The sequence below is a fragment of the Leptonotus elevatus genome, chromosome 21 (genome assembly GCF_054856555.1).
Source record: "Leptonotus elevatus isolate MCC_2025b chromosome 21, RoL_Lele_1.0, whole genome shotgun sequence".
NCBI classification, from domain to species: domain Eukaryota; kingdom Metazoa; phylum Chordata; class Actinopteri; order Syngnathiformes; family Syngnathidae; genus Leptonotus; species Leptonotus elevatus.
Window position 1 is genome coordinate 16,339,886 of NC_141259.1, and position 25,781 is coordinate 16,365,666.

Genomic DNA, 25,781 nt, shown 5'->3' on the forward strand with positions numbered 1-25,781 from the left:
ATAAAGATATAAATATAAGACAACAGTTAATTCATGTTAAGCCAATCTATAGTCCTTTGTTCTCTTTTGCCTGGGAGAAGGGTAACAAGTTTCTTTTCTATATTATCTAAAGGGAGTATAGCTAGTACCAGTCTCAGTCGGTCGAAGAGAGTCCAAGGACAGGCTGATTTATTATTGTTCAAGTCTAATCTGATTTGTACTCATGGGAACTTGATGCCTTTTTGTGCTCATGGGAGGGGAGGGACACACAATCTGAACGGAACACGGCTTGAGTATCTTCAATTTGTGTGATCAGAAGCTTCTGATAATTATTTACCTTTGCAAAGGGACTTCTTCACCAGAATCTCACCATTCAGTTAATTGAACACGCAAAGAGTAGAATACAAATATTGTCTACTCTAACAACGTGAAAGACGGTCTTGCTCAGCTTGTCTATGAAATTTCGGTTTGTAAACAATTGTAACGACTAACAAATCTTTGAAGATGGAGGTATTGCATCGCTTTGGATTAGACATTAACGCAGCAACAGAATGAGGGGATACATCTCACACGTCGCATCGATTACGAGTACGTCCGTCTGTGTCTTCTGTAGGACTCGTCGCAGGCTGGGTCGCATGTGGACTGCCGTCACCGCGTTGAATGTGGACAGGCCCTTCAGTTCATTTATGCTCAGCAGCGCGTGTGTCCTCTGGGAGCGGAAACAGAAATCTTCGCAAACGGCCAATCAACAGCCAGCGTCAGGCTGGGGGAGGGGCTTTACTCAAGGTACTGCCTTGCTATTGGCGTCCACAAACGAGTGCTCCAAAAGAGCCTTCGCTCAGGTCTTGTCACCGTGGAAACGAAGGCTAGATTCAAAGGCCGCGTAAATTCGGACAATAGCATGCGATTGGAGTCGCATCATGCGACCTTCGAATTCGACCCTTGGTGGACGCAGCCTACAAATTTGGACACAACCTTTGTATTGTATAACCCAGGGGTCTCAAACTCCATTTATGTGGAGGCTGCGGCAAAAGATTCTCAGTGTCTCCGGGCTGCTTACCCAGCATATTCAAGTCCGTATTCAAGTCCTCAAAAAAAAGTACAACGAGTCCAATTTTCTCAGTCCTTATTAATAGCAGTTCAGAACAGAATTAACGGTTCTTCAGGACAAGATTGGTGAGCTGCTCCTCTCTCATCTCCCTGCTACTTTGCATCCTCCTCAGCATGTCTAGTTGATTAATGATGTCTGATTTCTTGAGCTTCGCGACTTCCTCTGTGCATTCAAGACATGTCGGGTTGCTCAACAAAATAAGCGTTCCGTTTATTTATTTTTTCTTCTTGAAATTGGATGTCCTCGTCGCCAATCTTTCTCTTCAAGGCCGGTTTTGAAAAAGACAAGACTGGGACTGTGTGACAGCAAACCTTTACTTTCCACTTCAGAATTACATTTTGCGAAAGCTGTTATGAGCTTGAGCTATGGCAACCTATTATGGGTGTAACGGTTCACAAATTCCCCGGTTCGGTTCGGGTTTCAGTTATGTGCTCACAGTTTTCGGTTCAGTTCTGTATGCAGTTTTAGAAAAAATGATTACGTATTGGAGTAAAATGTGACAGTGTATATTATTCACAGCGTATATTAATCAATTATTAATCTATTCATGCTAGTAGAATATAGTGGCAAGCATAACAAATGCAAGTCGGAAAGTGTCCGGACGTATTTGCTCGTTACGGTGCTCGAGGCTTACGAGTGTCGGTTAGCTGTGTGCTATGCTATCATCGATTATCCTCGTAAATAAAACACCTGAGTCATGAACATAGCGATTTCCGACGTCCGTTTCATGGACCACAAATCTTGTGTTGGATTAATAAAGACTTGGCAGCGATGAGCGATGGCTCAGGACGCTAAACGCTGTTAGCACCGTAGCGTACACTCGCGTCATGAAACCCGAGAACTTGCTCTACCCGCCCTGCTGCAATATGATTGGCTGCAGCGTCGCTGGAAGGATATGACGCACATGAGGCGCCGCTGTAACCATGGACGGCGCCGTAGTCATGGATGGCGCCATAATGGATTAGCGCTTATCGCTTATGAAGGGAGGAAAAAAAAGAGCTGCGTGAAAGGACCGAACTGATCTGGGACGGACTGAACCGAAACTACTCAACCGATTGGATTTAACGGTTTTCAGCCCTACAACCTATAAGTGATTAAAAAACAACAACAGCAACACACCCATGGCAGTGACACGCAAAAAGATGCCACAAAAGGCCCGGGTCACAAGTTTGAGAGCCCTTGGCTAAACAGTGAATAAAGTATGTGTGACGGTAGGTCGTCGAAAGTGCGTGCACCATAATGAGAAAAGATGACACCATCTTGCTCTTCAATGGAGTCATGCGGTGAGTCAGTGTCACGTAGGGCACATTTAATCGTCGCATATCCGTAAATAGATGATTTCCGTCAATCTGCTTGGCTCATTTTCTCAGCGTTTTGGTCAAAAATCCGTGCGTTTGATGAAGCTCGACTATCAATGACTAAAAAACAAAAGTAAGCTAGAAACAGTTTTTTGGGAGTCAAAGAGTCGAATCTTTCCGGGTAGGTTCATTGCTGATATTGTCAGAGAACACAATATTCTTGAAACAGCTTTCTAAATGCTCCTCTGTACGTACAGTACATGCGAGTCAGGTTTTTGTTTGCGTTATGGTTCAACGTCAGACTAGGTCAAGTTTTATTGTATGTTTTTCAGTCCATTCGGCACAAGCGCCTCATCCCACGCTCGATTCTCCACTATCATGTTCCTGCGTGAGCAATTTTCTGTTGGTCTATAAAACATTTTGTTCTTTTAAGCTCACAACAACTCTGGCTTCATCTTCTTTTTATTGCCGTGATTTTATCTCTTGCAATTTAAGGAGTTGTGGCAAGTCCAAAGAAAGTAAAGACCGAGGAAGCTAAATGAATTATGCCCATTGAAATAAAACGTCATCATAGAAATACGTGGTTTGCGCATGGTTCACTTGACGATACTCAATTGATAAAGATTATGATGTCTGCGGATCTCACGCGGCTTCGTCTGTCCTTCCTTCCTTTTCTCGGTCTCTCCTTCGGTCTCTTGAGGCCTCCCTGATTTTATGATTTTTGGATTTGTTGGGGTCTGGATGTTTCTTGGGTTGGGGAGGAGTTCTGGTGGGTGGCCCGGTGGGTGGTGTCTGGTCAGTGCTGGATTTCACCTTCCTTGGTTTTCTTTGGTCCTTCCTCGGGTCTCCTGACGGCGGTGTTCGGTTTAGGTGAACGGTATGAGATTTTTTCTAATAGGTTTTTGGTGAGCTAACAAATACACGCACGCACGCACGCACACGCACATACACATACACACCCACACACAAAAAAATAAAATAAATAAATAAATAAATAACAATAATAAAGAGAAATGATGATGACATTTCCGAATGAACAATACTGAGCTCTTTATAGAAAAAAAATAATAATAATAATAATAAAAAATAAAAAAAATAAAAATAAAAAGATTATGATGTCAGCCAAGGGTGATTAATTAATTTCTAAACTGCAGCGACCTACTGTATGTCCAGGGAAATTTGTAGGGAGGAAAGTGGTGAAAAGATAAAAGTTCAGTGAACATAAAGTGGAAAAAAAAGTGGTTGTTTTGTTACATTCTATTTCATTTTATTACTGTATATTTTTATAAGTGCGACATAGTAGTATTGTTTAAAAAAAACATTTTGGATTTAAATGGAAACCATCAAGTAACTATATATTCAACCATATTTTGACACAAAAAAATGTTTTTTGCCTTAAACATTGCTGCTAACAATTTACTACAGTCTGAGTTCAACATATCAATTCTATTCTAATCCGTATTTGATTCTGTTTTTCATGTTTTCAGGAAAAACTGACGACAAAACGGCTCCATGTTGCCATCTCACCAGCGCATTTCCATTCAAAAAGAATTAGCTTTGTCTTTGCCTTTTCTTTGCGTGGCATTTGATTGCCGCAATCATGAAATCAACCTTTTAAGCGAGCGTGCGGGGGCCGTTGCCCGGGGTTTGATTGAACAAGAAACAAACAAGGCCTCCCGTCTCCAATACCGAAAAATGATCTTTTTACGAGTTAGACCATCAAGACGGCGCCATTAAGTGCTTTCTGCGTCCTTTTCGCCTTCGCCTCGAAGAGCCGAAATTAGTGATACGTATGCACCCACCGCCAGCGGCGCCAACCCCCCCACCACCCCTCGCCTAACCCTCAGCAATTCATTACAGTCTCGTGTTTTTTCTGACAGCGGAATAATGAAGGATATTGGACAGCAGAAATGAAGCCCGTGCTGTCATGCAGCTACGGGGAACATCAAGGCGAGGCGCGTGGCAGCCGCCGCATCAACAGATAACCCGCCTCACACTTGGCATTTACTTTGCCGCCGCATCACATAACACAACAAGGCACATTTCATCCGCCCGCCTGATTGATACGCTTTCTTCTTCCTCCTCCCCGCCAATCCATTTGTGTGTGTGCTTCCAGTGTGATAGCTGCAGCAGCAGCAAAGAAGAAGTTGTCAGAGCCCCCCCGCGGCTCACCCCGGCGCACTTGTTTACCGCCGAGGATGAGGTGCATGATGAAAGGCAGCCTCCTCCGAGAAAATTGGCTGTCGACAGTCACCGCATTTGCCTCGCCGGAGTTGATAAGTGTAGCGTTTCCTTCCTCATCACACCTGTCTTTATTGCGCCAGCCCCGGCCCGGCTGACAGCAGCCCCCCGTCTCTGATCCGGCAGGAGCACACACGTCTCACAGCTCATCATTTTTGGAGTTGGGGGGGTGGGGGGGGGGGGGGGTGCTAGCGGGAAATGCGCGGAACCGCAGTTTAGGAAGCGGCGAGATTTGTCTGACTCATATTTCCATGCGGAGCCGCAAGCTGCCGGGTGGAATCAATCTCGGGATCCTTAAGACCACCACAATTGGCCCGAGACCTTGCTGTGTCTGATGCTCCGCCGGGCTAGCTAACAAACTCTGAAAATCGAATGTGAGCTGCCCTCCGCGAGATCTCCTCCAGCTCGAGGAGCTTTCAGTCTTATTTTTGAAAAATCGATAGGTCACAAGTGATTGATTAGTTGCTCCATTGTTGCACGAGCTCTTAACTTTCTCATGTCAAACAAAAGTCTTTTAATACCTCTGCAGTCAGCAATGTTCAATAAAACACTTCCGCTCAGCAGCTGCCAGTCAATTCAACCATCAGAAAATGGAAAGGGGTTCCACATTAAAGTAGAAGTAACCCTGCAGTGACTAGCAGATGGCATTGTCACAAATGTCAAGGTCCTGGGCAGCCTTTTATCAAATAAAAGACCTCAACCAGATCTGTCGAGACGGAATCAAGATCAACGTCTCTGTCCGAGTTCTCTGGTGTCGCCTCGGAAGCATGCGGTCTCAAATACCAGCTTCTCATTTGGGCGAATATCCTCTCAAGGGGTTGCTTAAAGTCACGACACTTTGAACCAAAATGGAGGACTCCATGTTGAATTCTGTGTCGGGGTCCTAAGCCTTTTTGGTGAGGTGGACTTCTTTGTTGGAAGCCCCCGATAAATCACCTTGGAGCTTTAAGTTAAAGCCAATTTGACTTCATTAGGAAACGATGATTCTTCGCACCAAAAGAATCATAAATACCGAAAAATAATGATAGGGTGTGATATAAAGCATTTTCCACAACTTATCATCTGGGCAAGGATCATTTGATAAGTATACATATATACTTATCAAATCAACACCCCCCAGGTTTGCCAAGGATTGGGTTGGCTCTCGATTTGAGTACTAGCCAAATTTGACTTGGTTCGTGTCTCATGAGTGTCGGAGGTAACTTCAATGGGTTCCTCTCGCATTGGTTTATCTCTCGTCTGAGGGTGGATCTCGAGCCGATTGCTAAATTATTACATTTTTAACATTGTCTATACAAATATGGCTCGTGGAGCACAAGCTCTTCATGGCAAAAACATGTCAAAGTCGTTTGACACTAGCCTGCTTGATCTCAATGAATTGATCAATAAATAGCTAATTATCTTTGTTGGCTCCAAAATGCTCATATTCAATAAAAAAGCCCAAACAAGACTTTTACTTGTAACTCGTCTCAACCTGATGAAAACAATGCTCGATAGACTTCAGTAAGTTTCTTTCGCAAACCGATAGCATTGTGTCAGTCCATTCCTGTTTCAGCCAATCAAAGTCCTCGGCATGGAGTCGGAGCGTTCACAAATGAGGTTTCACCGAATCTACCGGCGCGCATTACCTTGCCGACGTACTGATGATCATTTCCCATGTATTCCTCCATCAGAAAGAATTGATTCCACATCCATCCCCGCTTGGAGCGCTGCAGAATCCTGCCGTCGCTCTCTTGCATTGCAAACACATTCCCAGTATTCCCAGGCTCGACGGGCAGAGCGGCGGCGGCCCACAGGGTGCACAGCATCAGGACCAGCCGGCCGATGAGCATGGTATCCAAGTCAGCGGGGGTCGGACGCTTCTGGAAGGACGACTTGGGAATTACGGAGAGGAAGTCGGGACTTGATGACGGCTGCAAGATAGCGTGAGCACAACACACATTGTATTCCTCACGGTGATCCCAAACACCAGACGCCTGCGGGGGGGGGAAAAAAACAACAAACTTGAGTTATAAATGTGCGGGGATGTTATCGAGTAGAAGAGAATACACGATAGGGGCGCTCAGTTTACATCTCTGACATTTCAAGGTTAAGGACCGTGCAATGAACTTCACGCTCAGATAGCATCTTACTGTTTTTTTTCTCCTTTCTATTGGATTGTTTTATATTTGCGGCCTAGAAATGCTTTGTATAAAGATTTTTTTTTTTGTCATTTTGACTTTACGACAGCATCATCTTAGATCAGTGTACAGTTAGATGTCCAGGTATGCTTCAGAAAACGTGGATTCTAGGGCCCGTTCATTTTGGGACACACTTATATTAGGTGAAAATCTGATCCATATTCATATAAAATCTACACATATATGAAGATATTTTTTGTCTTTTTCTGCAGTAGTACAAATTGTCAAATTCAAGCGTTCTTGTCCAGTAAAGTCAACTGTGATTTGAATTTGACTCTGCGATTTTAATTCTAATATAGAAAGTCAATTATCTTTTTTTTTTTTTTTTTTAACAAATTGTAAATACAGTGTATTTGAATACATAAACCAGACAACTGTAAATGCACACTTGTAGACAATCAAAATGGAAGTATTCATTTAGCAAAATCTATTGTTGTCGTTAGTACGGGGACTTGGCGGGAAAAAATTGCTCTGCCTTGAGATTGACTGCCAAGCAGTTCAAAGTGTAACCTGCTCCTCTCCCAAATTCAGCTGGGATAGACGACAGCTCACTGTAGGATGAGCACTATCAAAAAAAAGGGATGGATGAATATATTATTGTTATTCTCGTTTGCAGTGGTTACAACTGCATTGCAACATTTTAACAAGAGCTCAAACGTTCCTCACATTTTGGGAGTGGAGGTCCACGTAATGAGTTGTTGTTAAATTGCAAATATCATTAAGCGTGACAGAAAAAGTCATTTCCATGTAAAATAATGTCTTATTAATGCAGCAATTTTCCGTCTTGTGTAAATTCATTAGGAAGGTTAATTAAGTGTCGCTGCGGCTCGCGGAATTACAACCCAATCCAGAAATGCGCCTTCCCATCGATGCCTTGCATGTTGAGTCGGACGCATTCATCAGGCATGATGCTTGTATTTACTTAGCAAAAGTCAACCACGCTGGTCTAATGCGTCCCCAGATGCAAAGCGGGCCTGCGAGCAGATGAGTGGCGGGCCTAATTCATCCGTGTGTGAGTCGAGTTGGCTTCCTTGGCCTCAAACTATCCCACCGCAGCTCCTCTGTCAGCAACTCTGGGATTAATCGTGTCGCTCACCGGTGGAATTTTCCAGCTAATTTGTTTTTTGCGTTCATTACTTTCAGTCAATCCCTTCGATTCCTTTTTTTTTTGCTCCTTTGGCACTACGATGCAATCCAAGACAAATCACCCTGTCTGACTTATGAAAAGTATTTCCTAATATTGGCAATCTTCTTCCTCTCTGAATCCCCACCAGGACTTGGACCTGATAGGTAATTTGGCCGCACTTGAATAATTAATGGTCTTTTAGGAAGTTAATTGTAATAAATCTCTCTTTCTAAAAGGGCCCATTAAGTATGTCCGCCACATCTCCAGACCACAGTACGTACTTCAGGGGTGCTCACTTGTCTGTGACTTAAGCTCTTCAGCGAGGACTCAAAGGTCAATGGACCACTTGGCCCAAAATTTGAATACCAGGAACACTTTTTCCTTCCCACTCGCTCCGTAGAATCAATGTAGTTTACACATGACAAAATGGCAATAGCTTTCAACACAGGGGTGTCAAACTTCGCATCCTGGTCACATCTTGCCACTAATGCTTTTCATGCAGTTAGGCCAGGGAGATAAAGAGTCCAAGTTGAGTACCCATTCCACGTTGGTCCTTTTCTTAGGACTTTGGACATGCAGTGTGAAAGGAGACTTTGGAACAATCCGCATGGAGAATGTACATATTGAATTTGACCAGAACTATAAATTAAATCTTGGGGGTTCTGAAAAAAAAAAAACTGTAGGAACTTGTAAGAATTTGAAGACATCTTAAGAACGGGATGGAATGTTGCCACTCACACATGGAAGCCTTCGTCCCACTCACGGCTTCATCCACAATCAGCCTGTGATTGACCGGGAACCAATCCAGGGTATAATTCACCGTGCGGAAGGGGATCCTGTCCCTGCAGCTGTCAAGTCACACTCATGGCATGTGATTGAATTGTGACCATCGAGGCTAGCCTCCAGGATAGAAGGTAAAAAACACAATCCATCCATCCATCCATTTCCTGTACCGCTTGTCCTCACAAGGGTCGCGGGGTTGCTGGAGCCTATCCCAGCTGGCTTCGGGCAGTAGGCGGGGTACACCCTGAACTGGTTGCCAGCCAATCGCAGGGCACACAGAGACGAACAACCATACTCACAATCACACCTATGGACAATTTGGAGTGTCCAATTCACCTGCCATGCATGTTTTTGGAATGTGGGAGGAAACCGGAGTACCCGGAGAAAAGCCACGCAAGCACGGGGAGAACATGCAAACTCCACCCAGGAAGGCCGAAGCCCGGACTTGATCTCACAAGGTAAAAAACACAAAACTGAAAAATTAAAGGGAATTTACGAAAGACAAAAAGAACTGCGTGCAATTCGGCAGAATTCTGAGGACTCTTTCAAACCTCTACCTTAGGAAGGACTATTGGTAGCATTGAAGTACTCCTACAGTATCAGGATCAGACTCATGGCCCATGATTGACGTGAGACCAGTCTTTCACGTCTCAGAATAGGCTGCAAGTCATAATGTGTCCCTGAGCAGGACGAACAATGGAAAATAACAGAGGAGATGAAATCCTGAGGACTCTTCCCAGTCTAACGAAGCGGCAATGGTAATGTGGTGCACAAAACGGACTCGCAAGCAATCTTTAAGCTTTAGCACCTGATGTGACCCTGATAGAATAAACTGTATAGAAATAACAGATGACTGAAGGAAACCGAATTTTAAGGAGCCACCATCCATAGTGAGGGGCGGCATTTTGTGGAACTGGCGTGTAAGCACGATTCCTAACACGCAACTTCTGAAGAATCCTGAAAGCCTCGAATAACTTCCTGGAGATGAAACTTCTGAAGAATCCAGAAGTAGCACACGTACGTGTTTACTTTTGTTTTTGAGGTCACCGAGGAGTCTCGATGAGATGGATGGCCACGCGGGTTTGCGAGGTAAACGCGTTTCCCGCCGAGAGCTGACATTATCTGCGCGTTGCGGCTTGGCGATCCTGTCTCTGCTTCTAATTTTATTTTCTCCATTATGCGGACGGGCGGGCGAGTGTGACGCACGCCTTCTCCAGATCAGGAAAACGCCGCCTGGCAATTAATCTGGCCTGACGCTTGTTATTGCATTTTCTAATTAACATTCCCGCCCGTCCTTGGGCTTTAATAGCATTCTGGATATGAATCCTTGATGGGGTGCGCCCTATCACGCGTCGGGATTCTTCCAAACACCCTATTAAGGGATGAGCGAGCATGCGGAAGCCTTGCCAGATCCTATAGACTCAAGCTGCATTAACTTATTCAGCCTATTAAAATCAGCGGGAGTATTAAAAAGTTGTTTATGACTAGATTAAGTCAAAGGCAGGAGAGGAAAAACTTGGGATGTGAAGGGACCAAATGAGAGCGAGTGCACTCTTAAAGTGGCGTCCTGCGCTTGTTATCCTTAATCTTGTGCTAAGACGCATCTTGGCAGGCGCTCGGCTCCGCTCCATTTGTGTAATCTGCAGAATTATACATTCTTGTTTTGCTGAATAAGAAGCTCTTTGATCAGACGTAAACTAGCTGCTCGTCATGAGGGGAGGGAGGGGGAGGGGGGGGGGGAGGGGAGGGGGGAACGCCTCGCCGGGCATTTGTATGCTTCCCGTAATTGAACACGCTCGCTTTCAACCGCAACGCCAAACTTTAAGACACTAAGCACTTTTCGAAAACGTCACTCAGCACTGGAGGGCGGGGAATTGTTACGCCACTCGCCAGCCACATGGGCGGCGCCACAATCGGCAAATTCTGCCTTTGCAGAGACGGTAAAACTGAGTTTTAACGAGATGAAGCATTTTCTGGAGAAATTGCATGTGAATGCTGAAATAAAAACATATTGAATGAGGTGAAATGTTGAAAAATATGGACTTATGTCAAATGGTATATAATGATTTGGAATGATACTGATATTGAAAAATGGATAGAAAGGTAGTGGTGAAAAAAAATACAAGCATTGAATGATGTGGAATGATATTGAATGAGATTTCCTTATAGGGAATTTGGTGAAAATGTGCAATATGTGAGTGAAAAATATAGAATTGTTGGTACGTGGGAATTGTGGGAATGTTGAAACTCATTCCCAAGGTGAACTGAACATTTTGTGTCATGTTTATTATAGTGGTTGTAAAAAAAAAAAAAAGTTTAGTGACAACAAAAATCATGATCAAATCAAAATGTATTTACTATTTAGATCGACATTTTATAATCTGAGGGATATTCCCATTGTGAAATTCAACTAAAGCAACTAAATACATATAAATATATACACAAGGTCATATGATGACATGTATGTGACATGTTAATGAACATCTCAGCCTTGCCGTTGGATTGGTCAGCGCCGACCCAACATTGTGGCCAGAGACTCAATGCAATCAAATTCCAATCCAACTGAACATTTCCCTCGAGAACCATCTAGAATCAAGAAGACCCCTCCCACATGTATCACATACATGTTGAAACATCAATATCGCTTCTTTTTTAGCTTAACCAGTAGTCCAATTTCACCTTTTTTTTTTTTTTATAACTATCATAAATAAATCACACGTACATGAATTATGATACATTAATAACACTGTTAACTCCTTTAGAGATGCTTATAACTGCTTAATAAACGATTAACACTCCGGCGTAATTAGCTATTATAGTGGCGAACAGCCTCATTAAGCAGTAATTAGCCCTAAAAACAGCACCGTGTTCTTCCCCTGTGATCATTACCAGGAAGTCTTTGAGTTAAATATTCCAAATTGTAGACTCGACGTTGCATCCGAGGATCAGCTCCTCAACATGTGAGTAACTTTGCGAAAGACGCCCTTTAAAGACTGCCAGCACACTCTTTAATTGATTATGCCATGAAAGTTAAGTGTGCACTTTATGGTTTATGAATGCTAATAAATTGTCCAAAGTGCGTTAGTGTGTGAGCGGACGTTTCAGTCCGTGAGCGGCGCATGAAGAAGAGAGAAAAAAAAAAAAAGATACATGAAAGCCAATGAATTCAGGGAGGATCTTAGAATTCAAATGCATCTTGCTTGACGTTTCAAGCAGCTGACCTCCACCAAGGCCCCCCCAAATCCTTCATTTGGAAGCCTGTCATTAGCATTTAGGCCCCAAAATTTGGAAATATGAAAAGATGCTGAGACAAAAAAAAAATCCTTGATACACGGCAGTATTTGATCTATTGGTCCATGACAAAAAAAAAAAAAAAAAAGTAGAAGTGTCTCACATGCAAATAATTAGAAAGGATTTGAAAGGTACCATATAAAAGGTTTAATTGTATGTAAGACTAGAAAAGCGAGCGAAAATGAAAACGTTTCATTTCTCACAATGTATTTATGGCAATCTTATTTTTTTTTTAAATCATGCTCGTCGTTACATGTATGTAATACTGCGTCATGGGCAAAAGAAAAGCATTGACTAAATACATTCAGAAATATCAAATATAAGTCTTGTTCATGTCCTGAACTGGCACGTTTGTAAAAATGCATTATGGGCAGAAACGAAAACGTTCTTATAACTAACAACGGCCGACTTTGTCCTAAAATAAAAGACAACAGCGAGCATCACGCAAATGGTGGAAGACAATCAAGTGATCTTTTCACATTTCATCATGTCAGAAACAAAAAGGCTTGCTTGAACGAAGGCTACTGTTCATACGTAAAACGACATCATGAGGACAACGGAATATCACAGTTTTACATTGGTTAATTTTGCCCCCCCTTCCCTTCCCAATGTATTTTTTACATGGCAAACTAACATGACCAACAATAGAAGCCAATTAATCAAGTTAAGTTACTGTAACAAGTATAATCAGGCACTACGCAAAAAGCAGATCAAATTGTTGACAAAAACCTAATTCATGAGTTTTTAGCGATTGGTGCAATCAGAGCGCGCGGAAGGGCTTGGTGAAGACCACCAAAGTAGAAGTCCAGCATGATGAGGGATGACGCGGCTCCTCTTCTCCACTTGGTGGAGCCCTCGACCTTCCGGCGCCGTCTTCCTCAGCCTCCCTCGGCCGGGATGCAAAAAGGCAGCGAGGGCTTGCTTGGCCGACTGCCGCCTCCGCCGGAGCTCGCTGAGCCGTGCTCGTGTTCCCAAAGCGATATTGTGACACCGAGCACGTTTTCTTGTTGAGACCCGCAAAAAAAAAAAAAAAATCCACTCCACTTATTATTAGAAGAAAAAGCTGAACCAGAGCGCACTCGTTCCTTCTGGAACGATGCATCATCCTTCTCTCCCTCTGCAAGGAAGATGATTTCTCATGGAAGATGAGTGAGTGATAGGCTTTCCTGGGATATATTCACATGCATGACGCGATGTGAAATGGCTTGACGAACCTCATGCGCGTCACTTTGGCCAGTGGTGGAGGGGGGGGGGGGGGTGTGGTGGGGGGTACAATCACACCATCACAGATAAACAACCGTACAAACTAAGCCATTCAACCTGCGCAGCATGCAAAGTTAGTCAAAGAGAGACTCATCCAGTTATCTGTTTCCGATCTGCCGGAGTCGATCCCAGATGACTTGAGGCAGACTGGATTACAAGCCGGACCGATTGCCCGTCAATCTCAGGGCACGTATAGAGACAGACGACCATTCACATTGTCGGCAAAACGCGAACTGAGCCCGAGCCAGCTGACTGCACCGTGACACCATCCGGTCCGAGACCATCCATTTTCCCTAACCACTTATTGTATTCCGGCTCGCAGGGAACTTGAGCCTATCCCAGCTGACCCTGGGAAAAAAATGGCAGACGACACCCCGGACTGGTCGCCAGTCAATCAATCGCAAGGCACACGAAGAAGAGGACAAAACAATCACTGAACTGAAGCTCCCTGCACCGAAGTCAGGCGAGCGCACCCCAAAATTCCTAAATCTATAATATGACTTCATATTTCTGCCAGTCTGGCCTCTTTTTTGAAGTTGGACGGAAACGATTCAGCGTCAACAAAAAAAACACAACAAGTATAGTTCTTACTTACTGGCGTAGCGTAGCCTGCCTTAGGGATGAGGCGATGCTTCTCCTCCTCCTCCTCAGCGGTGCTTACTTAGCAGCCGAGCATCCGACTCCCACCGGCAGCGACGACATTCCAAGACTGACAACGGCTCAGCTGCCGGGAGCGAGTGCGTGCGCAAGTGTTTGTGTGTATGGATGTGCGCACAGAGTAAAAGAGAGAGAGAGAGAGAGAGTGAGTTCCTTGTGCGTTGTTCCTCCCTCCCTCACTGTGGCCTCTCCCCCCTTTCCCCCCCTCCCTTGTACTTTCTTCTCTTCCCCCCTCCTTCTGTCTTTCTGTATAGCGCCGCATCACTTTTGGCTCGAGATGTCACAGAGGCTGAAGCCGAGGCGACTCCGCTCCTGATTGGCTGCCATTCACGAGTTGGCGATAAAGAAAAGCAAACGGAGGGGTGGGAGTAAAGAAAGCACAGAGGGAGGGAGGGAAGGAAGAAGGAGGTGGGGAGCAGAGCGGAGCGCGGTGCCCTACATGCCAGGGAGCAGCGCCGGTGTTACGGTTCGGATCAGCCCTTCTGAATCGAAGTGATTTTGTGGAATTGGCGGAATCAGTGGTCGCTGTGTCCATTTCTGTTTTTTCCTGGTCCATCCTCTATCACAGCCTGGAAAAACAGCTTCCTTGGCCTCTGATGATTCACAAGCAACACTCAGAACCTCAACCAAAACCTTCAAAACCGTCTCTACCGTCACTGTCACAAGGCTCGGCAGTTTGAGGCGTTACGGCCCATTGGCCTTTGGCTTACCAAGGTTCAAATGTAGCACATCCAAGCCACGACTTGTAGGCTGAGGGTTCGGGTTAGAGGTTGGTTTATCTATTGGGAATGGACGTAAATTCCACCGCAGCACAGTTCGAACCCGGTTCCAAGCATTGCCCGAGCTGGCCCCAGGAGTTAGAATTCCAAGTTCCAGAATTCCAAGTTCCAGGATTCCAAGTTCCAGGATTCCAAGTTCCAGGATTCCAAGTTCCAGGATTCCAAGTTCCAGGATTCCAAGTTCCAGGATTCCAAGTTCCAGGATTCCAAGTTCCAATTCATGGAGGTCAGGCAAAGGTCTCCGTCGGCCTCCCCTATCTAACCATGACCCTCTAGTCCCGGTTACGAAGACCCGTCCCCCTGGAGCACCAGAGTCGGATTTATATTTAAGAGGGCGTTCGGTCAAATTTTGGAACGAATTGTTAGGGTCGTCCTACTTTGCAGCGAGTTGCGCCATAATCTTGAGAAGTCTCTCAAAGTAGTCTACAAAAGAACCTCAGTCTGGATGTCAGGATTCTTTCAATGACATGTTAACTTCAGGCAATCTTGGATCCATTTAAAATAAGTCTTGCAGCGTGGCGGACTTTACGTTATCATGTTCAAGTTGGGATTTCAGCAGAGATGGATTTTTTTTTTTTCATCCGTACAATAGGATGACAGACTGACGTGGTCTCGCAAAGTCCGGGTCTCTATAGCCGTGTGGACTATTGGGTCTTATATCATGACTCTCCCTGTCTCCAGGAAGTTTTCCCCGAGACCTGTGATGAGTGTTTCGGCGCTGTCAGCATCCGTCATTACCGGAGGGACGAGCGAAAAGTCCGATGATTGCAGAGCAATATTTACATTTTGAAATGTGCTGCTAACCTCTGCCTTGACCTTTCAAAGGAAGCGCCTCGGGTAATTCCGGAGGCTCAAGGCATTAAAGGGTATGGGGGGGGGTGGGGGGTGGGGGGGGGTCTCCTCCACATGCTCCATGTCGATTCTGTGGATTCACGCCCCCCTTGCACGTTTGCTTTGGACGCGAGCTTGAATTCACCAAAAGGAAGGTTGTGAGTTTTGTTTGATTTTTATTTACGTGCGATAAGAGTTTAATACAGATATGAAATGTAAAAAGTCCTGATCTGTCGTATCTCATAGGCCCAAGAGATAGTCCAGGTTTTGTGGGGAGCTTTTGAAAACGTTGTTTCTTACCAGTAGGTGAACTTAATGTCTGCACATCATGGTGAATATTTGAAGCCAAATCGCAACCACACAGCTGGAGATGGTGTTGAGGTTTCAAATGAAGGCTAGGGTTTTAATCTCGGGTTCCGGTTTTAAGACTAAGTAAGGTGTTTTGGTTAGGGCAGGGATGTGATTTTTCCGCTAATTCGCGGAATTCCGCTTTTTTTTTATCTCCAAAAATAAAATGTTACAATTTTTTAAGTGGTAAAAAATCAGATTTCGTCTCTCGACAGGATTCCATTTTAGTGTTTCCGTAACTGAAATGAAACGGATCTTGCGATTGGCTGAAGTCTCCGTGTTGACCAATAAACGCGCTTGTTATAAAGGCATAGGCGTATGCCATTGTTCATTTCTCAGAGGTTTTTGCCGGGTGTTTAAAGAAAGATGTCCGTGATCGAACGCAAAGATGCTCCGCGAGTTAAGGAAATGGACAAGATCGTAAAAAACAAGTTTCGATGGGACCGGTTAGAGAAGGATATATCTACAAATGTCGGAAAGAAGACTGTGACGAATTTGTTCAGTGACTTTATTCGGAAGATCGATCGTGCCGGGAAAGCGCTTTGCATTTGGTGCCGTGATGCCGTTGACGATGGTGCGAGAGGTTTCAAAGCTCTGGAAAGTCACGCAAAGAGCAAAAAACACGTGAAAGAACTCCGGTCAAGAACAACAAATTATTCCATCGCTGGAAGTTTCGAAAACTCCAAAACTTTACGGCCTCCATCCCTTATTGACATCACAATCGGAAGCGGTAATCGAGAGACGTGAACCTGCACCAGTTGCTGACAGAGTCGTGAATTTTGAGGTCGGTGGTAAACGTTTCAAATGAATCGAAATCAAATTTTCGAAAATATTATAACGTAATAAAAATGGCCATAAATATTTAACATGGTTAATCATTGACACAAACTCAAATGAATGCTGCATGTTTGCACTTTTCAGCTGTCAATATGTTGACTGTCTTGATGCAGTTACAGAGATGATCTTTTAGTCAATCGTGCATAAATCCGGCTCCATTTTCAGATAATTTCACTTTGGTCAAATCACATCGCTGTTAGGGATTCCAACTAGGGTTGAGGTTTCAAGGCTCGCTTGGGATTTTAGACTTCGAGTTAAGGTTTTGAGGTCTGGGACGGACTCTTGCCTCAAACGGGTTTTGCCGGCCACCGGCCACGCCTCTCAAAACCCCCTCGCAAGCCCTCGTCCAATCTGCTTCCTTTGACTGAAGGCCGCCGCGTTGGAATCAGCCGTGCGATGAGCGAGCCTGCTTGGCACTCTTCATCATCTTCTCACACACACACACACACACACACACACACTCAGCTCCATGTTGGACGCTTTTCGGGACACCAAACGCACACAGTGGCGGCGCTGATCCAGCATTTTAAAGGACGCGCTCTTGACTATGAGCCGACTTGCACAGCAAACAAGCGCATATATAATATACTGTATAAATATGGATCTTGACAGATGTATTAGTCCCGCACGAGTTCCCACTGGCATCATCCAACATGCATAGCTTTAATGTGGACTCTTTCAATTTCAGTGAGGTGTTTTTGGCCTTGAGTTCGGCCGCCACGTAATTCGCTCCTGATTATCAGCTGCGGCAGATAAATAAAAAAATGCAAACAGGCCAAAGTAATTAACATGGGAAGGAGCGGCGAGGTATGCCGAACATCTGATTAGGCCGCCAAGTGCTCGCGCTTCATCATTCCTCTCCCTCGCGCACGGATTAAGAAGGCGGGGCCTCACAATGAGCTGGCATGTTTTGGCGTTGGGAGGGTGCGAGGATGTGCTGGTAATGGGGGCACGCCGTGTTTACCTACATCCACACGTGCGTGTGAATCTGATATAATCTGTGTATCTTTCTTGGCGGAATTAGTATTAATTTACCTGCGATTTTAGGCCCGTGGGACGTTCATTACGCCGAGACAAACAAACTGCAACAAGCTTTGCGTTTGAAGGAATGCGCTCGCATAGCCGGCGTGAATTCCGATCATCCTCATCGGATTTCCAGTGGACTTCATTCCTGTTGCCTCGCCCACACTCGTCCCCCTCTTATGTCCAATGAGGACTCCATTTAAAAGAAACTGCAGTTGCAAGACAATTGTAAGCCAGGGTTGAGGGTTCAAATAAGGGTTTACAAGCCAGAGATTGGGTTTTCACTTTGGGGTCTCAACCCTCAGTTTGGGTGTTAAGCTAAATTTAGGCATTAATATGAGGGATTTGAAGTCTGGGTTAAAGTTTTAAACTAGTGTTAGCAAACCAGGTTTTGCCAAACCAGGATTAGGATTCAAACCAGTTTTAGAGTTTTAAATGAGGTTTTCAAGAGAGAGTTATGGTTTAGAAAGAAACGAAAAAAAAAAAAAAAGGGTTTCTACAAGCTCGATTTCACTTTGGGGTCTCAACCCTCAGTTTGGGTGTTAAGCTAAATTTAGGCTTTAATATGAGGGATTTGAAGTCTGGGTTAAAGTTAGTTTTAAACTGGGGTTAGCAAACCAGGATTAGGATTCAAACCAGTTTTAGAGTTTTAAATGAGGTTTTCAAGAGAGAGTTATGGTTTAGAAAGAAACGTTAAAAAAAAAAAAGGGTTTCTACAAGCTCGATTTCACTTTGGAGTCTCAAGCCTCAGTTTAAGTGTTAAACTGGAGTTCGGCTTTCATATTAGGGATTCCAAGTCTGGGTTGGAGTTTCAAACTCAACATTTCGTGTTTCTAGCTCGGGTAAGCCTTTCAAATTAGGTTTTCAAACTCGATTTAGGCTTTCAAATGAGTGTGGTTTTGAGATTCGGGTTAGGGTTTCTAATTGTGTGATTCCGTGAGTGTTTTCCTGCGTATCGCTTGGTGGAATCGGTTTAAATTCGCCTGCAATTTCAGGCCGCGGGACGTTAATTACGCAGAGACAAACAAGCAGTAACACACTTTGTGTTTGAGGAAATACTCTCGCATCATGACAGTAAACTCCAACCGCCTCATCTGATTTCCAGTGGATCTCATTTCTGCTTCCATGCGCCCCCGCATCCCCCGCGTCCTAATGAGGACTCCATTAAATGAAATCAAAGTTTTCCAGGCTGAGGAAAAAGCTTCCTTAAGTGCCGCCGTCTCCTGATCCTCTCCCAATTCTGTGCGTCAGCTCCCATCAGCGTCACCTGCCTTTCACCTCCGTAGTCACTCCGCCCGCTGATTAACTCCCTGATTTCCCGCTCACGGCCCCCCAAAGGCCCCCCCCCCCACCCCCACTGTTTGCCACACCAGAACAATGTCGGTGTCGGCATTTGGGTTCTTGATGTGCGACAAGCACGGGGAGTGTCTCTTAAGCAGCCGGCCACGAAGGATCCGGAGGCACAACAGCTGGGAGGTAATTGATCACGTTCATCTGGCAGTGGCTTCGTTTGCAGGAAATCAACATTCTGATATGAAGACGGCGCCGCATCATCCAACGCTGGCTTTCAATCTGAATGAGGCCTGATTGGAAAGTAAACAACGGCGACGACGTGCGCAGTGTGGAGATGGCGGACGCTAATGGACATTTAAGAGTGTACCGGCAACTCCGGTCTCTGTTTTCATGTTTGATGGCGTTTGGGAACTTTTGATTGCAGTCCCGCGTGACATTTGTCTGGTTTTCCATCCAATTGTTGAAAACATGTTAAGCAAATTTACTGAAAATGCGCGAAAAACGGACATGTTTCCATCTGTTCTTCTTTTGCGACCGTTGAGAGGGGACTCCACCGCTGTAGGTGGCGCTATGCACCATAGAGATGTGATTGGCCGCTAGTTTAAAAGAAGAAGAAGAACAGGAAGCGACTTAGCGTTTCTTTGCTGTTTTCCATCGAAAATAGCATTCGTATTTGCTTCTTTAATTAATTTCCAAAAATATTTCTGTTTCGTCATCCCCCCGCAAACGTACTTTATCGTCCGACATTGCTTTAGGACTACAAATGTACGTGCGACGTGTATCCGGTCTTATTAAGTATTTGCCAACAGCAAAAATAAAGAACGAGATGAAATAGAAGTCGAAGTCATGGAATCTTTACGTTGACCTTTGCAGCAGCAAAATGAGCAAAAACCCGCCAGGATTCTAACTTTGACCACAATGCAATGTGTGATTCTAGCTAAGGTCATCTATTTTAAACTAAGCAAGCAAAATGATTTTTTTTTTCCCCCTTTAAGTCAGCCATTAGTTAGCCAGCCATCTTGGAACTGGCCCTGAGCAGAAAGTTAAAAAGAAGAACGATTGACTTGATTTTAACATGAATGATAAATACTGTGCCATCACACAAAATGTAATTGGACAGTTAAATGTGGAAAGAAAGAAGAAGTGATGACGATTGACTTGGTTTTGGCAAGCTCTTGAACTTTCTTCACTTTAATATAAAAAAAACAAAATAAACTTTGATAAAAAAAAAAAGCCGAAACAGCAGTTTTCCTTCTCATATCATTTGAGGTCTTATTTGTCTGAGAGCGGCAGTTCACTCGTGGAACCCGGGTTTTTTGGCGTGGCTCTCTTGAGGATTCCGAGCAAGTCTCTGCTCTGCGTGAATTAATGATGATGCCGAGCGTTTGATGGAGCTCCATCGTTCCCAACGTTTTTTGGCCGGGCTCGAGCGCTGAGTCGTTAGAATGCAAATGTGGGCCTTTTTTCCACCATATCTCGTGTATTTCACCTCCCGCTGTCTTCACTTAAGCACCAAAGTGTTACCTTTCGACGCAGCGAGGCCGCTGGATGATGCGCGCGCGGGTTTGAAACGTATATTTCTTTGAATCTTGTGCTCTCGTTCCTCCATTTTGGGATGGGTCACGTTTGCTGTTGATTTGGTGCAACATCAGTGGAGAATGTTAACAAACATATCCCAGTATGAGTGTGGCAGAAAATGGGCGGAGCTTCTAAGCCTAACCAACCATCCGTTTGTCAGAGTCTAACCTGAGGCCACTGTTCACTGCAACCCAAGAGTTTATTTTCCAAAAATGAGTTTGAACTTTGGTAATTCAGCCATTTTCCTCTACCATTTGCTAGTTTTTCAGTGTTTTGACTTTGGCGTTCTTGGATCCCAACCAGTTTTTCTTTGCAGTTGTTTGGAAGTTCTTGCTTGAGCTTGTGAAACCCGTTTGGTGTCATGCGCTGAGCTCTCCCTCATTGCCAACCATTTTAGCGCATTTTAACGTCTTTCAAGACCTACAGAAAGAATATAGTTGCGCTTTTGCCAACCTTCTGGTTACGACACAACCCGCCACAATAAAAACAATTTCTCACTATCCACCATTTTGGTTGTTTACTTTCGCCTCGAATGCTTTCAGGTCGGAACTTGGAAAAAAAATGTTCGACTTTCCGACCATCCTCGATCGCAGCATAAATACACACAAAAGTGACGAGACGACGAGAGACACCTGGACAAGACACGCGCGACTGAGGGAGCTGATTGGATGACGCAAGGGACGGGGGACGAGAAGCACAGGTGGACATGATAAACCTTGACGAGACTTTGGCAAATGGGAAACCTGACAAAATCCAACCAAAACCAAAGCAAACAAAAATCCGATCATGACAATCTCACGATACAAATGCAGCATTAGCAGCTTTTATTTGAGTAAACTTTTAGGACACGCCTACAGCATGATTTGTACTCGCAAGTCCCCAACAGCCTTCTGTGACATTTGTGAGCAGAAGAAAAGCGCTGCATGAGGATTCCAAAAGATAAAATATATATATATATATATTTTTTGGCTTCTGTCCTCGCTGAAGCGTCGGCACCTCACATTACACAAAAAATGCAACAACTGATTATTTTTGGTCAACCATGTCGAAAGCTGCATAAGCATTTTGCTGAGTGCTTATGAAAAAAATGACACAATTTCCTCTGAAAAGTGAATGAATTGCATTTTTAATGGCATTTATTTATTCTCGACTCAACTGGATATCAGTTTTTTTTTCTATCCCATTCGATGTCAATTTGATTTGTATTGCACGTTTCACGTTGCATAATTCCACCAAGTGGGAGCGCGCGCAGTCTAAATGATAAATTAAACAGGAGAGGGCAAAGAACGGACCCCTGGGGAACACCACACGGAAGAAGGCTCGTTAATGTGAGAAAACTGTCACTCAAAGAAAAATGCCACTATTTTGATTCTAAACATCATCCGCGACATGTCAACAAAATAAGACACAACCTACTTGATCGTGTTTGAATATTCAGTCTGACACGTCTTTCTGCTGGTTTTTATTCATGGGCGGTAGTGTGCTTCCCCCCCCTGGAGCATTATATGGAAAATGCGTTGCTATGGCAAAATTTATAGAGGTTACAGGCCATGAAATCAAACGATTATGAATTCCGTTTTCCTGTTTCGATTAAGTTTGGGGCATTTTGTCCAAGAGAACAAAATGCAACACGCTCAAATGACTGAAAAAAAAAAAAAAGTATCCGTGGGAAGGAAAATGACCGCCGACATGCATCCTGACTATTGCATGCACATGATTTTTTTTAAAAAAAAATCAAATATTGCAATATTAATCAAATCTGTCAAAGTCGACGGTGTTGTTATTCGTGACGGACTCACGACAAGCAGACATGACCAATCATTACTGAGAGGCAGACAAGCACGAGCCGGAGACTTTCCACTGATCACAACCTTTCATCCAGACACTCAACAACTCCATTCTTCTATCACGCACACACACACATAGAAAACCAGGATGCTTTTTTTTCCCAATAGGCGGGCCATGTTTTCATCAACAGCGATGCTGATAAACGGCTTGACACGCTGATTGCGTTGGATGGGAAAAAAAAAAAAAAATGCCAGCATGCTCGCTTCCCGCCACAATGTTAGACCAGCGACATTTTCTCAGGCTGGATCAAACGTTACAATTCCCATCGACATTGCTGCAACTCTACAAGTATCAAGAAGTCAATAATAATACATAAATATAGCAATATTTAACATGACAATAGCGTTTAGTTGTCTTGGAGTGGCTCCCCCATTGATTGAGGAGGCCATATTGAATCGAAGATGCACAAGAGCTAATGTAGCATAATGACATCATATTAATGTCGCAAATAGTTTGCTGTTATTTACACTATATTTAATGTTCCATACGCACTAGAATTGCTCGACTGACGACACCAAGAACGAAATACCTCAGTGGTTCTTAACCTTGTTGGAGGTGCTGAAGGTCAACCCATTTCTATGCGCATTCATTGAAACTTTCTTTACTGTATCGAGTGTGTGTGGTTTGAATAAACGTGATCACACAGAAAGAATAAGAATAAGGCAGGGAACACCTGAAATATTAAATTCTCATAAATCCGAGCCTCAAATATTAAATCGGTGAGAAATTATTGACCAGCCGTGTGCCGCTTCAAGACCGAGCGCTTTCTTCTCAGTCACGAACGATACTTTTGATTTGATTTTTTTCAGGACTTTTATGGCCAAGAAAAAAGAGCCCAGCACAATCTTTTGGTTTCTAACAAAAAAAAGTGATTCTAAAAAAAAAAAGGATCACAAAGTTGTATTTTCTAAAAGAAGTCAACTGATTCTTGGTTTCTGATTGTGTGCTGCTCCACAAAGTGGGCAAAGCCGCTCCTCGGCGTGCCCAGGATGCGTTCCGGATGCGTTCCGGATGCGTTCCGGACGCGCTCAATGAGCCCCACATGATTCATCCCACCGATTTTTTCAAGCTTACGCGCAAATGATCCTCAGTCAAACGTCGGCGTGCTGCAGGGAAAGAAGCGCCCGCTCGGCTTCATTAATTCTTCACCAATTAGCAAAAGGGGCCAAACACGATGCTGGCAAGGAAACGGGAAAAAAGCCAAAGAAGAAAGACGTCGGCACAATAAGCAAGCGCACTTTAAGATGACAAAGCGGCGGCGAGCGAGCGAGCAGCTGCCTTTTGTGCGTCGGTCTGACTTGAAATAAAGACGCACAATGGCAACGCTCGCTCGTCTTTCTCCGGCTTTTTAATCAGCGTTATGGATAGCTGCTCCACTTCCTGTCCCCGCCGCACTAAGAGGGTGTTTAAGCTGGAAAATTGATTTTTTAAATGAATCGCTGCGACTGAGGAGATAGTTCAAGACACGTTTTTTTTTTTTTTTTGGGTGTCTTTTCTCCTTCTGCCGCTAACAAGAAGAATAGGAAAATATACATCACTTCGACTCGTAGCACGGATGTGATTATTGAACATTTGAGCCCAAATAGGACCAATGACAAACATTTGTTTGTTATCTTGCCCTTGGGTACACACAGACCAATCATCAGGCCAATTTTCAGACTATTATCTGATCTCTCTCACCTGGCACGCAGATCCCGATCATCGATTCCATTTTTTAGCAAGGTTTACCCGATTCAAATCAGAAAAAAAGGTTTCGATCAGATTCTCAAGTCATAAGTCTTCCAAAGATACCAATAATCGGTCTGACTTTAAGGCCGCCTCCCCACATTGGCATCCTCGGTCGGCAAAAGCCCAATTATTAGCTGTCTCATAAGAGTACAAGCATATTGATAATCAGACCGATGTTTCTCCAGCCTGGTTCAAACAAGCTGATAATCGGGCTTGTTTTGATCTCAACAGAAGTCAGAAAAGACCTGATTGTCTCTTACGACCGAAATCAGGAAAGGTCTTATGATCAGATTCTCCCAAGTCTGTTGGTCTGATACCCCCATACTCACAAAGTCAGCAAAAACCTGATTATCGGACGACTCAGCAAAAATCCTGATTATTGGATAGTCCATATTAATAATCAGGCATCGCCCCCGTCCAATCAAAACCAGCAGGCCTGACTATCGGATATTTTCCTGGTACACAGCTTTAATAATCGGGTATTTCAAAGCATTTCAATGCTTATTTGTCAAAAGTGGCGACGATGCAAGAGTCCAAGGACGATGTCACCGCACGGCAAACCCTTCTTAAAGCGTCGCAGACGGCTGACAAAAGATTACAAGTAGATGAGTTTTCTGTTGGATCGATACCAGAGATGATCGTTCAGCTTCATGACCATTGATCAGCTCCTGAGTCGATCAATAAGTTGTCAATAGCGACAATTGCCCAAGACGGTAAATTGACGAAACGCCGCCGAAAGAAGGCAAATTAAAGACCTCACTTGATTAAATGTGACCAAGATGAGTCAGCAATATGTCACAATATGTTTCTTCACTCTCAAACAAATGTATCCTCTTTTTTATTATTATTTTTTTTGTGTGAAAATAATAACGCTTTATTGTTTTTATCTCTGCGCAGCCGATTTAGCGTCATTTTTATTTGAAAAGCACCTCATCATAATTAAGGCTTTCATTTTTTTTTTAATAACCATGGTTAAAATGTTTAATCATTCAATGTTGTGAACGTTAATAGGACTTCAAATTTGAGCAGAATTTGTAAACAAAAGTTGTTAAAGCGCTTAATTAAAGGTTTTATATGTAATTGCAGCTCATATCAACAGCGGTGCCATGCTTTGTTGTTTTATGGCCACTTATCCAACTTTGCCATCAAGCCCCGCCCACAACTAAATGGAATGAGTGGCCCTTTGATTAATTCAAAAACAACAACAACAATTTGGGTAAAATGACATTTTGGCACACCCAGAATATTCTTCAAAAAACAAAACAAATGAAAACAAAACTTCCAATATGTGAATTTGAGTGCGCCAAACTGCGACTATGCAATAGTTGACTGTAGTTGCAATATCACCAATCATCACTAGATGGCAGACATGTTTTAGATGCGCAACCAAAATGGCCGCCTTCCTCTGAGGTTTCTATTGAAGTTTTGTGCCTCCTGTCAGGCCTGCCAGATTTCATGTCAATCGGACCGCCGACAGAAGATATTTTGTCGTCAAAGAAGTTTCCTTTTCGCCAAAGCAAACGTTTGTTTTGCGCCCCCCGAGACGGATTTTGCGCTTTGCTCAACGAAACGGAAGCGCTGACGGCA

The 25,781-nt window shown here is 43.9% G+C and overlaps 1 protein-coding gene across 1 annotated transcript in view; it reads right to left on the reverse strand.

Moving 5' to 3' along the window:
- Window positions 1-14,051, reverse strand: part of LOC147156154 (cadherin-10-like) — a 30,510-nt gene extending 16,459 nt beyond the window's left edge. The window contains exons 1-2 of the mRNA XM_086065567.1: window positions 13,868-14,051; window positions 6,258-6,605 (exon numbers count right to left, since the gene is read on the reverse strand). Coding sequence (XP_085921693.1) covers window positions 6,258-6,461 — 204 coding nt within the window. The 5' untranslated portion in view covers window positions 6,462-6,605; window positions 13,868-14,051. The remainder of the gene's footprint in view (window positions 1-6,257; window positions 6,606-13,867) is intronic.
- Window positions 14,052-25,781: the final 11,730 nt, after the last annotated feature.